Source organism: Leptonotus elevatus, chromosome 15 (assembly GCF_054856555.1).
Source record: "Leptonotus elevatus isolate MCC_2025b chromosome 15, RoL_Lele_1.0, whole genome shotgun sequence".
NCBI classification, from domain to species: Eukaryota; Metazoa; Chordata; class Actinopteri; order Syngnathiformes; family Syngnathidae; genus Leptonotus; species Leptonotus elevatus.
The window spans coordinates 5,779,142-5,794,126 of record NC_141253.1 but is presented as its reverse complement, the minus strand read 5'-3'; the positions used below and the strand labels follow the sequence as shown (position 1 = coordinate 5,794,126).

Genomic DNA, 14,985 nt, shown 5'->3' with positions numbered 1-14,985 from the left:
AATGCTTTAAAAAAAACTAACTGAAACTACATTTTATGTTCACAAAACAAACTAAAACTAACTATAATTATAGCAAAAAATGTCCTTCGTTTTAGTCTTTGGTAATCAACTTAATGAGTGAGCCTTTGGGGATGATTTATTTTGATATTAACCGGAATAAGGACATTTGATAGTGTGTCACACAAAAGTGACGTCATCTAGAAGCAGCCAATAGTTGCTCCCATGGTGTTTTTTAAATATTGCGCACAAGTAATAAACACTTTAAAAAAACAACTAAAACTAATACTGAAACTAACTAAAATTAAACTAAAACTAAGCATTTATGAAATAACTAAAACTAATAAAAACGAACAGAACCACCCTGAAAACTAATTAAAACTAACTACATTTTAAAAACAAAACTCAAAACAAAATAAAAACTAGCTAAAATGAAAAATTCCAAAACTATAATAACCCTGGCTCCTACTCATCTAACCATAGCATTCTGATTAATATTGCATTTTTGGAATATGACTTAAGCAGCAAAATCCCCGTTTTTATCCATCTCAGGGGGCGGCCATTTTGCCACTTGCTGTTGACTGAAGAGGACATCACAGTTACTTAGGGCTCTGGTCATGACCAATCACACGGTTCACGTTTTCTCAATTTGGTAATGTGGCGTTAACAAGCTGAGCTCTGAGTGACTGTAATTGTCATTTTTAGTGATTTTGCTGCTTAATTCATATTCCACAAACACTATATGAATTAGAATATACAATTTTTAGACGAGCAGGGCTGCATAGAACATATAAAGAATATATTTGCATTGAATTTCCCCATCCAACATCTTCTGTATAATTTAACATTAGTTTGTATGTACATGTCAAAGTAATGTCCCAAAGTCATTCGACCTTCAGATCCTTGCCAATCCAAAATCAATCACTGTTCTTTTGTCCCAGCCTTCCAGGACATTTGACGTCACCGACAATGTCAGGAAATGTCTGTCACAGCTTTTGACTTTGACTCCTCTCGTTACCCAATTGTGGCCTGCTTAGAGGAGAATTCATCTCCCGTCGTTTTGTTGTTGTTGTTGTTTTTTTTTTTTAAAGCAATCCATCAGGATTTTGGCAGACCATCTCACAATGGGTACTTTTTAATGCAGTCTTGAACATCCTGTGCATTATGTGAGCGGGTGCGTTCGCTCCACATTTTTCTTTTTTATTTGGTCACTAATGAGTCTCCGATCTGTGTTGAAAGACGAGAGGATTCTTTCAAGTGTGACTTGAGGGTTTGTTTATGAGCGTCGTAACCGATTCATGCAGAAGAAACGTTCATGTCGCATCATTTATTGCTTCAAATTGTATCAAATCTGGGGATTTTTAAAAACTTTTTTTTAGTCATTGATGACAGACAGGCTGATTTGCATATACTGTACAGCCTAATACAAAGTATGAATTCACTTGCGAAATAAATATGGCCAGCATTTTAGCGTGAAGAGACTCACAAGCACAAGGAGTATAACCCTCTGTACATTCGCCACTATCTTAACTGTCTTAACTTAGCATTAAAATACCACAGTTCGTTTCTTTTAAACTTGTGTGAGAGAAAAAAAAATCGTAAATCATCATAATTTTCTCAAATAGTCAAGGAAGTATGTTGCCATGATTCATTATCTACAGAGAGACTGATGTCTTTGTGTATTAGGGAGGAGCTAATTTTACCTTGGGTTTTACGTGGAAGTTACGCAGTCTTTGCTGCATTTGCATTTACTTCAGCAATTCTGGACTGGTGCATTTTTTTTCTTTTGCAAAATCAAATAACCTGTGAGCCATTTAATTTTAATTGTAATGTATTAAGATTATTTTCTTCATTTAATATATATATATATATATATTTTTTTATTTTTTTTATTTTTTTATTTTTTTGCTATTCATGGCAAGGCTCGGTCCCTTGGTTTACTTATGGGTTACTTCTACTTGGTTGTGCTACATCAGCTAAAGGACACAATAACTTAATTGGAGCAAAAGTAGTGGCAAAACTCCACAAAGTTTTGCTTTTCCCCTAACTAAAAGGAGGCCAGAAGCTCACAGCACCTCAGAGCCTTGCTAGAAGCAGCTTATGTGTGTCATGAATCACTAAGTAGCAATATTTGGGACTTCTCACAGCCGTCAAACAGCTGAGGCTTAATTTCCTCCGAATTGCCCTGCAGTGTCCAGGAAAGTGGGCTGTGTGAGTGAAAAGGACAGAAAAGCATTTAAAGCTGGCCTGTTTCAGATTGCGGCCACACGGACACTTAATCTTTAAAAAATTGGCATTTTTCTTCATGTTTTGACACATTTGTGTGCCAAGCAAAATCAACTTTTTGACAATGTTGTCCATGATTACGCACAAACTACACAAACGAAACATTTTGCAAACAAGTCCAGTTTTCTCAATTCTAAACTTTGCAGATTAGCATTACCTGCATGAATGGGAATCTTCACAGAAATTATGTTATGAGGCTAATGTAATATGTACTGTAATTTTGACTTTCTACTTTACTATTATTAATCGTCACAGCATTGTAACATTTGAGCATACATGGCTTGAAATGAAAAAAAACAACGCACATACCTAATCTTTACGCCACAATATTATGCTGCAGTATTCAGTCTCAATCAGATGAACTGACATCAACTGACATCAACTAGTAGTAGTAGTTTGCGTAATCTTCCGCAACGTTTACAGTACTTGTGCTACACGCATCAAAAGCGGAATGAGGCAACACTCCAAGCAACTGTGGTAAAATACTTTTTTTTTAATAGAGCATTAATCCATATCTGAAATATAACATCATGGCAGAATATGCACAGAAGTCTCTTATATACTTTTCCATGTAAATGTACTTTGCTTAAATACGTGTGGGAGTGTGTGTGTGTGTACGTACGTGTGTGAGTGTGGCAAGGGGGCGTGAGTGATTGCTCATGTGAAAATGCGTAGTGGTTTCTCCCACAATTAGAATAGTAAAAGATGTATTTTTTTTTAAATAATTTAAATACAAGTCTTTGATGGTGTCTTTAAATGTCTCTGAATATAAAAGCTGGTGTTCTGACCCTCATTAGTCCATTAATGATGATGACTCCAAATTCTCTTTATGTTGTAAAACAGCTCCTTTTGATGTTTTACCATGTTAATATATATTTATACACTGCTCAAAGAAATTTAGGGATGTTGGTCGTTTTCCCCTCCTGAAATTTCAGAATGAACCAAAAATGCACTATAAACCTTTACATGGGAACTTAATTTGACTAAAATTTTGACTGCATTTGTCCAACTGTTCAATGTTTCAGTACTTTTTGCACAACTTGTTGTTTAAGTTTTCACGTAAAAAGGTCATAGTGCATTTTCGGTTCGTCATGAAATTCCACCCGGAAGCCGACTATCCCAAACTTTTTGTGCGTAGTGTAGATTATCTGTATTTATTCTCTTTACATCTAATCATTGCTTAGTCATATTGCACTTGAAGCGACCGTCCCGCGCCATAACAAAGCTGAAGAGGCCTTTTTGGAGCGCTCTAAAAGCACATCAAGGCATTGTCATCACCTCCAACAAAAAGGCGCTCAAATCTCAACCTTTGTGTCTCGTCCTCCCACAGTTTTTCTTTTGTGTATTTGCATGTCATAATCCTCCAGGTCGCTTGTGAAATCCCCCGTCTGCGGGGGTATTGCAGTTGCAAAAGTCTTTTTTTTTTCTCAGAGGAACCAGAAGCATTTCTTCCTGTTCTTCTTGGTGGGTGCTGTGGGACGCACGGCCTGGGGGGAGTCCTGTTGGCTGGGTGTGCCGGACGGAGGGCTTGAGGTCTGGGGCGAGCCCTCGGGAGGGTCGCCAACCTTCCACGTGCGGACCACTTGCCCTTCCTGAAGACGAAAGTCGTGCTCTACGCTACATGGGGAGGGGTGAAATAAAAAACAAACAAATACATTGGTCAGTCACACAAGTGTAGATATAAAAAGTCTACACACCTCAGTTCAAATGCTTGGTTTTGAAATGTCAATAATGCGGTCAAGAACATTTATTAAAATACTTTTTATGTCATAATACTACCTACAACGTGTAAACCTCAATTAAATCAGTAGTACAAATATTTTTCTAGCAGGAAGGAAAAATAAATAAGTAAAATAATGTGGTTGCACAAGTGTTCACACCCTCTCATAACTGTGTTCGCAATTAACCAATAAAAAAAAAACTAAACAAAAAACAAACATTTTATATGGGAGTCAGCACATGCCCCACAACTTAAAGCGCCTTTGATGATTACCCCAAAATAAATAACATTTTCTTCATTTTCTTTTATGCTTTCTGGAAGAAGTCTGGAGGTTTCGCGCTAACACTGACTGGTATTAATTTCCACCTTCGAATAAAACTCCAGTTTCAGCTATAGAAAGACCACTCCAAAGCATAATGTGATCACTAACACTTACAGGCATACTGATGAATTATAATACACTTAATATGCACTGTGTATGGAATAGAAAGTTGAGAGAAATGAGAGACAATAAATAATCTAAATGTGCGTGTAATAGCCTATCACAACTTACTATTGAGTTGCATATGGGAGCATAGCTAAAATGAAGCTAATGTAGCAGTCTACATCATCTCTCAGCGCACACTCTTGTCAAACAGCGCAACTTGCTCAATATTGGCTCGAGTTCTATCAAGCTGTAGGGAATGGAAACAAAAACAGAAAGTAGAAACCTACCAAAATAAAAATGCTAATAGTGCTAACCTTTGAACAGAACCATCACGACTCGCTATTGATAAGCATAATGGCAGCTAACCAGTTAACACAAGAAGCTAAGCTAGTGATTCTTCTTGTCAACTAGCACAAACAGATGGATTCAAATAACCCAATATCCAAATCAAAGTCCTTCTTTTTAGGAAAAAAAAAATTGCTTATTACTAGCTCCGGCTGAGAATGACGATAACAAAAACAGGAAGCTACTAAACATTGGACATAACCAGCATAACTCACTATTCATTAGCTTATGGGAGCTAACCAGATTACATTACAGCAAAGCTAAAGTAGCTACAGCTAAAAATATAGACATTTTAACTGAAACGTTAAATAACATGCAGTGATTCTTTCGTGTACCATGTCTGCATACCATTCATTAGTGGTACTCAAAACCACACTTTTATAATTACAGGTGCTTATTTAGACAGTGCATAATATCCAATCATTTTGTATTCCTGCCTCCTTGGCACAGTTAAAGGATTTCCTGAGACAATGTTTCTGTTAATGAGGCTGTTGATGCTAATGTCATAGCTAAAGCACTGAGCTTTTCGGAAATGACCAAAAAGGAGGAAAAACGCCACTGGATGACGCTCAGTCATGTGATCGATGTCAGCTCGCGGTGTGCCGCTCCCTGCTGTGAATCCACTCTCTCTTATTTTAGTTGTTGTTGTTGCCGTTCCTTTGCTGCTATACTCGCTTATTATTATGCAGTGGCCTAGTTAGCGGGTGTTTCTCATCACACGGCAGCAGCAGCAGATGCTGGGAATAAGGACTCCCACCGTTGAGGCGATGCAGGGCTTTGTTGGAGGATGCTCAGGTTTATTCCCGCATGGCTGGAAATCAACAACAACCCAACGCCTTTTTGTACACCACTTGGGATACACACTGTGGGCCCTTACGCTTCCTCCTCCACCCCTCTCGTTCTGCACTTAACAAATACTTAACTCATTCACTCCAAGACATTTTCACTGAAGCAACACCATTCGCTCCCGGCTGTTTTACTAGATTTTGACTGATTTTGCAAGGCCCACAGAATATTGTGTGCTATTGCTATAAAAACATAAAACCTTCCAAAAGAAAGATTAGAGTTTCTTTCTTTCATCAGGAAAAAAAGTATGTTTCTATTTGTTTCCATTTTAAAGAAATAGCGTTAGAATATAGCTAAATTTCATTATTATTCACAAATCCGTTTAAAACACTGGGGAAAAGAGCTGTTTTTCAACATGGCCCTAGTTGATCTCATATACTCTGCTGCCACCTGCTGGCCGTTTTTTGCAATAACTACCATTGCTTTAAGCCACCTCTTCAGGTCAGAGGCTGCTCAAAGCCTTCTGTATGCTGTAACATAAAAAAAACCATAAAAGCAACAACGTATAATTACATTTTTGGGACCATGACAATATTTAAACTAAAATGTTTTAATAAATTTTTGGAAGCAAATCAGTTAAAGTACATTCATCTTCTTTTTTTTTAAAGAGCATAATTGTTTATCCTGTTCATGGTCACAGGGAGCTGGAGCCTAGAGAGACAGACAATCATTCATGCTCATATTCAACCAGACACCAAAAATCAGCAAAATATTTTCACCGCTGTTGCAAAGTTCAACAAATACTAAAGAAAAAAGTATTGTACTTTTCTATTGAGGAAGGCCTTTGGTGCATGGTGTTTCAAAATGGGAGCAAGAACCACAAACGGGGAATTTTTCATCTAATAGATGGGGATACATTCCACAAGAAAAAAATGTGAATAGGTGGAATGTGAACCAAGAATAGGTAAGGGTGCACTGTACTTCCCCTTTTCTACAATTTCTTCTTAAGTTCTAGCACTACCTAAAATGACAGTGCTTTCATGGTTAGATTTCTGCCATGTTTTTGTCGCAGGTGCTTTGCAAGTGCTATTCCCGCTGCAATAAGGGGACTGTATCATTCTGCCTTGAACACTCAAGTGCTATCTTGTTCTTTCACAGAAAACCATCAACATTGCATCGAGCCACTGATCAAATCCCCGGAGGATTGGAAGAAATTGAAATTGAAGATGAAGAACAAAACATCCAACGACAACGACGAGGCGACTGAACAAGGAGAGGCCTCAACATGAATAAATAATCCCTTGGGCATCCATCATGCAGCCATCTAAGGTAGGAGTGGAATTTATCATTTAATTCCAGTTAATCGCGGGCACGTTAAAAGCAGTCGGATCGTATTACGCCACAACACATAGCGGCTTAAGACAGCGACACATTATTATTGAGAATATTTGGAGGCTGCTCAAGCAGCGCTGAAGGTCCTGGCTGTGTGTCAGAACTATATTAAAAACTCAGAACCTAGTGTGTATCTCATTGTCTTTTTGGCATGATTTCGTCAGTGGTAAGTAGTAACAAAGTAACAAAATTTTGCAGGTATCTGTTCCGTACTTGAGTATCAATTTTTCTAAAACCTTTCACTTTTAATCACTACATTTTAAAACGCACACTAAGTAAGATACTGTATGTTTCAGTTGTTATCATTAGTAGGGTGACCAAGCATCCTCTTTTGCCTGAACATGTCCACTTTTTAAAATTTTTTACGGGCATCCATTTTTTTAGAAATAAATTCAAGAAAATGGCCGGTTTTTGTTATGCAGCAAATTGGAGTGCACCGTGTTACCGCGACTGGTAGACCGCGGACTGCTCCCAAGTCAATCGCAAGGTGTTTAGGGGAAAAAGAAAGGCTTTTGTGTTCTTATTGTTGTGTATATATATATAAAGTATTTTTGTGTTTTAAAGTAAAAACTAGCGCGTTTTACGTACCTCACCTCCAAAGCGTTCAAATAAGGCTGCCAAACCGGAGGGTACGGGTTAGATCCCCAATTACCCTATTAAAAAAAATAATAATAATAAAAAAAAAGGTCGATCGCGGGAGCAAAAAAAAGGTGGGTTTACAACATTGTGTCATTTTTTATTCATTTGTCAAATAAGACTTCAATAGAGAGTTATGTTTTGTAAAACTTGAGTATAATTTAAGGAGCTGTTACTTCAGTCAGCTGTACTATTTGAGTACAGTGTGAGTATTCCCACCAAGCATTTACATGTTTATATTGCACATGACCTTATTATCAACCTTTGGTTCTTTTTGTAATGTTTTCAGAGCAACCAAAGACATGCTAGCATGTCTATGATTAAATAAGACAAAGTGTTGTTTACTGACAGCAGATGAAGAATGCTGGGGGTTAAAGATCAGACGCCGCGTCAAATAGCTTTGCAAAGAGCGAGTGAAAGGATGATTGATTGCTGAGGAAACGCAAGGAAATAAACGCAGTCAGGAGTTGCAGCTGAAGGATTGCCATTGTGGTCCTGTCGTCGATTACGGCGTGGACTCCATTTGCAAAGGGTGGGAGGGGGATGCTGTGCTAAAGTGTATAAATGAGGCAAGTTCAAATACACGACAAGAGCAGCCAAAAGTGTGGCTGGCAGCCACGATTTGTCCGCTCCGGGGGGAAAAAATCTGTTCACCGCAAATTCCCGCTCACCGCTTTGGTTTACTTTGGGAGGCGTCCCAGATGACGCGCCAGGCATCTGTCGCTCACTGCTCGGAGCGACCCGTTTAGTGAAATGTCTCGCATGGGTACAAGCGGCGGCGAGGATCACCGACAAAGCTCGAGGTTGGACAAACGACTAACCAGGATGTTAAAAGATGAGAGCGCTTGGAGACATCTGCCAAAGCTGAGAATTTCAGGAACAACGGTAACATTTGGTAACTCAAGTGGATGGTCAAGTGGATTTCATCTACTGTGCAATGGTGCCTTGAGACAAGATGTAATTTGGCTTCAAACTGTTTAATTCCAAGCTTGATGCTAACATTCAATGGAAAACACCTTTAGCATGCAAACAATTAGCATCTTTGTGGTGATTAAAAATAAGGACTTAAGACAAGCTATTTGCGGCCCATGGATAGCGAAAATCCGTCTATAATTGACACCCATATACAGTAAATGCACTGGGAGAATTTTTTAAATGAGAAACAAAAATAGAATAAATAATACCCCAAAATATTTTTTATGTAATTTTGGTTTATTTAAAGGTGCATTTTGCAGTTTAAAAAGGTAATATTAAAGCGCACCATGAACAAGCCTGATACAGATGCTGCAGTTACGCTTTGGGCCAGAGGTGGCAGTCACGAGTAAAAAAAAAAAAAAAGAGACAAACTGCACAAATAGATTTATGGGAAAAAATATTAAATTGACCACATTTTGGACAAAGAAGGTTTCTGCCCAATAGTGATGCTATACTAAAAAGGATTTTTCATGTTGCATTTAATTGCCTGTCATCTTAAATACTGGACATGATCCAGATGAAACACATTTAATATTAATCATTTTAATTACACATGATTTTATTAAAAATACATGTAAAATATAATATACAAATAATAAAACATTTTAATGTAATTAAACATTTATAACTCATTATAAATGCATTTGTACAGTTATATTGTATTTTATTTAATGACTTTTTACATTTTAAAGTTTTTTTTATTTGTAATTTTGATTTTTTTTAAAGGTTACATTTAAATTTGTTGTTCAGCTTTTAGATTGAGTAATCATTTTAAAGATGTGGATTTTTACACCCCAAAATATGACGAAATAATTGTTTAAATTATCATTTCTCCAACAAAGAGCTATTTTTACACCAGGCCCGCAGGCTATTCATGAGGTCCTTAGGGCTAGTTGGTGGCGATCACTGATCTAACCAATCCGGTGTCACATTAGCATTCATTTAGTGTTGCGTTTCCTGCCGAGTCTCAGAATAATATCAATAATTATTTAAAGTCTGTTTCGTTTGGTTGCAATCTCAGGGAAAATTCCTGCCTCTCCATCCCCCAAAGTGCTCAATTAGTTCGCCGTTTGCTACGTTTTTGTAGAGCCTCTTTAGTGCGGGACGTTCCCGGCATTGCAATGCGATTATCTGGAATTCACAGTGTAGCTTGCTGGCGTGACTTGTACTTAAATGTAGCTTGAATACAGCTGGGAGAGATGTTAATTATTTTGTGAGTAATTTGGAAAACACTGGGTTTCTGTATCCCTCGTGAACATTCCGTTGGTTTTCAATTATACAGTGACTATGCAGTCTACAGTATACCTGCATTTTACAGTGCAGTTATTACACTGCAAGTGGATAGAATCTTACACGGGAAGTAGCTTTAACAAATCTGGCAGGAAGAGAGAACCAAAGTGTGAGATTGTATGTGTGTGTGTGTGTGCAAAGGCACTGAAGTGTCGCTCCGCCAGGAATGCTGCTATTGAGGAAATTGGAGCGAAATCTACAGTTTTAGCCTCTCAGGCGTCTCTGTTGTGGGACAAATTTAGTGCAACATATGCGCTGAGGTGTGCTGACACAGTCTGTCCTAACAAGTCAAGCCAGCGGCCGCCCACAGAAATGATTTATCCCCGTGTTGCGCTGATGGGGATGCTGCGTCTTCTCCTACTGGGGTATATTTATTTTTGCTTCACGCGGGTATGAGGATGATAAAATGGCTGCTCAATGATGCGGCGGCTGCATTATTTAGGTATTGACTGATCACTGCTTTAGTGGGAAAGATTTGACAGCTGAGTGTTTAAATAGCGCTCAAGGATCGGCTGCCTCACAATTCAGAGAAAGGACAGGGTGAAAAACAGACAGGCACCTAGAAATTATTTTTGACTAATTATTTGTTGTCATTTTTCCTCTAAGGTGTGCAACCTTTCAACATCAGCCTTACACAAGTATCTCAAATAGATGACTCTCTCAAATAAACACCTGCTAATGAACTTTTCTTTTTCGTTTCACAATTTAATCGCAACTGCACTACAGCACCACCTGCTGGATTTGGCGGGGCACTATCCCAGTAGCCCTTTACTGTCAAATGAGCCATTTTAGGCCAAATAAATCACACAAAAAAATCTGTCTGGAGCTGCAAAACATTTGAACATTGCGATGAAAGAAATAGTCTGTTAGTGTTAGTCTAATGTACTGAGGGCCCAAGAGCTAATAAGAGTTGGACCATAATAGGAAAATAGGAAATATCCAATACTTTAAGATTCATTCATTTTCTTCTACCGTTCATCTTCCGTTTTTTTTCCCAGACATTTTATGGCTATTTTATGACACTTTTGGCAATTTGTGGGCATTTAATGGTCATTTTCAGGATTTCTTTTTTTGTTTTTAGACATTTTATTATTTTTAATGTTTACTTTTCTGCCTTTTTTGGGGAAAAAAATTCAGACTTTTTTACTTTTTTTTTTTACTTTTTTCTGCCTTTCTTCTTTAGTTTTTTGACATTTTATGTTTAAATTTTTCAAGTTTTCTTTTCTGCCTTTTTTATTAAATTCTCTGACATTTTTTGTAATTTCATGGACATTCTACCTTTCGTGTCTTTTTGTCTGAAAACTTGGAATCTGACCTTTTTTTTTAAAATCCCTAATCAAAATAATTAATTAATTTGAAGAGTATTTAATCTAAAAAACAATAAAAATAAATAAGTACAAAATATATTCATTTCAAATTTAAATCTTTTTTGGGGGGGGGGGGGGATCCACAGGACTAAAGAGCCACATGTGGCTCTAGAGCCGCAGGTTGCAGATCCCAGCATTAGCCCCTTATGCTAAATAGGACAAAAAACTGTCATCACTCAGGTAGTAGTCAGCTAACAGAAAGTTCAAGAGGTTTGTGCAAAGTTTGGAACATGTCTTTCACTAAAACACGACACATCCATTCCACATAGGCGTCCTTTCAACGTGGCTCTCTGTTTTTTTCAACCTTTTATTTTTCACACGCACATCGCTTCCTACTCGAGCCTTTGAGGAGATATAGGCCCAAAGTGTCTGGTTTCTACAATAATTGCAGTCTGCGCCAGGCTTTCAGAGGCGGGCGGACCTTTACCCTGTTGTGATGAAGAAGACACAATGCGGCAGCATATAACTTGAATACAGCCCCATTGCGGTGCGAAATGTCTTCGCCATCTGCGCCCACACGGACAGACTTGACCTTCATGTGCTGTGTTTACTACAAGACGTGACAAGCAAAGGTGGCTAAAATACTCTCACTCAAGAAATTACATATGCCGGTGTAAAAAAAAAAAAGACAGAGTGGAGAGAGGACGTGGCAGTGGACCATTCACCCTAAACGGAAAAAAAAACCCAATACTTGGAGACTCAGCTTCTTTCTGTTTCTTAGTCCGGCAGTAATATGAGTCGCACATCAAAGAGGATAAAGAATATATGCCTTTGAGTATTGTTATATTGTCTGTCTACATGCACTGTTCGTGTCAGGCCGATTGACGGCTCGTGTCGAAAAACTCAAGTCAGGTCACTTGTATCTCAAGGCAAAAAATGATAAAGATTCTTCTAATTGGATGGCAAATATCTTGCTACACCAAATAGGTTGCCGTCACCGCTAAGGCTTCCCGGTTCACGTTCCTATGTGGCCGATATCCCCGTTGTTCACCTGATAAGACTACAACATCGCAATCAAGATCTCAAGCACGGTTGACTTTACTTCTCTGTTTGAGTTCAAAATAGAGATATCGGTTTTGAAATGTAGAGAGCAAAAGTAAAAAAGTGGATGCAAAAAAAAAAGAGGAAAAATACTCCAAGTGAGTTACATATACCTGAAAAATCTACTTACTTAAGTACAATAATGAAGTATTTCTACTTATTTCCCACCACTGGCGAGCGGCAGGACTGTGTGGGTGCGAGCTTTAGAGGTCTCATTTAACTGTGGGCGGGTTTCAAGCGTGATTAGTATTTATATGACACATCATCCACATGAGGCAGCGCTCCCCTCGCCCCCCCCACCCCACCTCCTCACGGTGATGGGCACCATCTGGCTCCCGGCGTCGCCGCCAGTTGGGAGCTCTGTGATTACGGTAAAACAAGCGCCTTCCCCCACCTCTTGGCCGCTCAGGTTTTCACGCCCGGCTGTACATCTGTCACATAAAACCAACCCTGGACATTATGGCTGCAGCATTTTGTGAAAGGATTATTGTAACCTCACCGGGATGTTTTGGATTTATAGTCGTTTGCCCAACAGAGCTGAGATTTTTCAAGTGTGCGCAACACTGGTCACTGTTTTATTTAGTGTCCCCGTCGACGACAAGGATTTAATGGTTGATGGAACTGCAGAGTTACTACATTCTCATCGTGCTTTCATCAGCCTCCTTCACACAAGAGATCCTGAAAATGCACATACAGACAAACAACCACTCGCACCCAGGGGCGGAGCTACTTGGCTGCCAAGTCATGATTAACGGGATTCCATTGTGGAATTAATTAGTTCTGCCTAACTGGCGTGTTCACACGGTTGCCGTCATACTTTGAAAATGATCATCCATTTTGACGTGTTGGTACTAGTGAGCAACTATTGATCCATAATAATAATAATGAGGATATCTATAATACCTGAATTGAGTGTTTACATAATTACTTGCTTATCTTGGAAAACTGCATACATGGCCAAGTAGTTGCTGTTTATCATACCATCCACAGACTTTCTTGAAACAAATTGCACACATAACCAGAAGCTCAAAATCAACATTTTTATGAGCTTAATTTACTAGTCGATGCTATTTTATTTGCTGATGTTTTGCTTTTGTGGATGTCTATCAAAATGGCATCAGCCATCGGTGGCATTTGATCAAGGTAATTGGCTGTAGTGTAGCTAGCAAATCATTTCCGGTGATAGAGCAAAGCATATGGAGAACATGGAAACTCAACACTGTAAAAATAAAGATGACCTGACTTAACTTGACTTATGCAAAATCGTCAGAAATGTCCCGGTCGATCAATTACGTCATTGATTGGCTCTGCGAAATAATAATAATAATTACATGTTATATTTATTGTTCATCAGTGTTTTAGCAAGAATTTTTCAGGTTATTTTCATGCATTTCAATCGGCATCATTTATGTGTGGTTTTTCGCTATTCGTGGACCGGGCCAGGCCTTATCCCTGAATGGCGGCAGTTAACTGTAGAGTAAATATTAAAGTTAAAAGTTATATAAAAGTTATTTAAATAGATATATTGCTCCATCTTCTGATCGAATCCGTGATCGATTATCTTTTTTTTGTGTTTTTTTCAAACTCACTGATTGCTAATCAGTAGTCGGCCAAAAGATCCGGATCGTGTATATTAAATACATGGAACAAAAACTCTTTGGGATTTGTATTCATTTCTGGCTACTTATTGTAATTAAGACTAATCTATTTAATTACCATCTTGTTTAAAAGTAAACAAATTTTTTCATGCCCACTCTTCTCATTTTGTGCTTTGCGTGAAAGCGCACCGTACGTAGAGCAAGTAATTCCCCCTCCCTCCAGCCGCCAAATCCCCGACGGCTGCTGGTTGATTTCATCCTCGCGGTTCAGAACGAGGCCGACGCCTTCGGTGTATATCCTCGTCCCCCACGAGGCGCCTGTTGCGCATCGGCTCAGCCCTGAAGTGAAGATGGATTACTGCAGAAGAACTGCCTGGCCTGCCCTTTTACACGTTTCACACACACCGCTTCTCCATTATCCGCCTCATCCGCGGTGCGGCACACGCGCACGTAGACGCGCGCGCGCGCACACACACACAGAAGCAGGTCTGCAAGCTCTGACAGAGTCGTTAGAGAAAGGTCAAAGTCAAGAATCTGACAAATCTTTCTTCAGAGAGTGAAAATATGTCTCTCACATTCATTTATACTGAAAGCGCAGCAGCTTGTATGTGTCGAGTTTCTATCCGTTTATATTTATCTCTTCTTCTCTCAGCCGCCTCCGTGTGTTATTGGTCAGAGGAGGCCATGCGTAGTTGTCGGATGATCAATGTCCCGTCAGATATAGTCGGAGGGTGTGTTTGAAAGAGCAAAACAAATCCCGAAGATTGCCTCCGTGTCTATCGGCTCCAGGGACTTAACCTTGTTAATCGATAGGCCGCCCGGCCACAGAATGCTCAACTAAAGAGTCTTTGATTTACATCATGTATGGTGTAGCAACCGACATGCGCGTATGGACGCAGAAAGGAATACATTTAAATCAGTTCTACCTCATTTATGGATAGAAAAGAGTGCAAAGTTGTTATTAGATCAGAATTACTCACATTTAACCCCACTATACAAATGTCACGTTTAGACGCAAATCCCATATTTGCAACAAACAACTTGACACTTGCTGACAAGTTCAGCGAGTTCCCCCGCCCACACAATAGTGGGGTTACCATCCACCCATTTATATTCAAATTTTGA

At 38.9% G+C, this 14,985-nt stretch overlaps 2 protein-coding genes across 3 annotated transcripts in view; one reads left to right on the top strand and one right to left on the bottom strand.

Moving 5' to 3' along the window:
- Positions 1-2,756: 2,756 nt before the first annotated feature.
- LOC147161739 (uncharacterized) overlaps positions 2,757-14,985 on the bottom strand; it is a 36,753-nt gene continuing 24,524 nt past the window's right edge. For both annotated transcript variants that reach the window (XM_086095924.1, XM_086095925.1), the window contains exon 4: positions 2,757-3,900. In XM_086095924.1, the coding sequence (XP_085952050.1) occupies positions 3,711-3,900 (190 nt within the window). In that variant the 3' untranslated portion in view covers positions 2,757-3,710. The remainder of the gene's footprint in view (positions 3,901-14,985) is intronic.
- Positions 6,876-14,985, top strand: part of LOC147161738 (BCL2/adenovirus E1B 19 kDa protein-interacting protein 3) — a 43,299-nt gene continuing 35,189 nt past the window's right edge. Inside the window, exon 1 of the mRNA XM_086095930.1 lies at positions 6,876-6,890. The gene's annotated coding sequence lies outside the window, so the exon portion shown is untranslated. The remainder of the gene's footprint in view (positions 6,891-14,985) is intronic.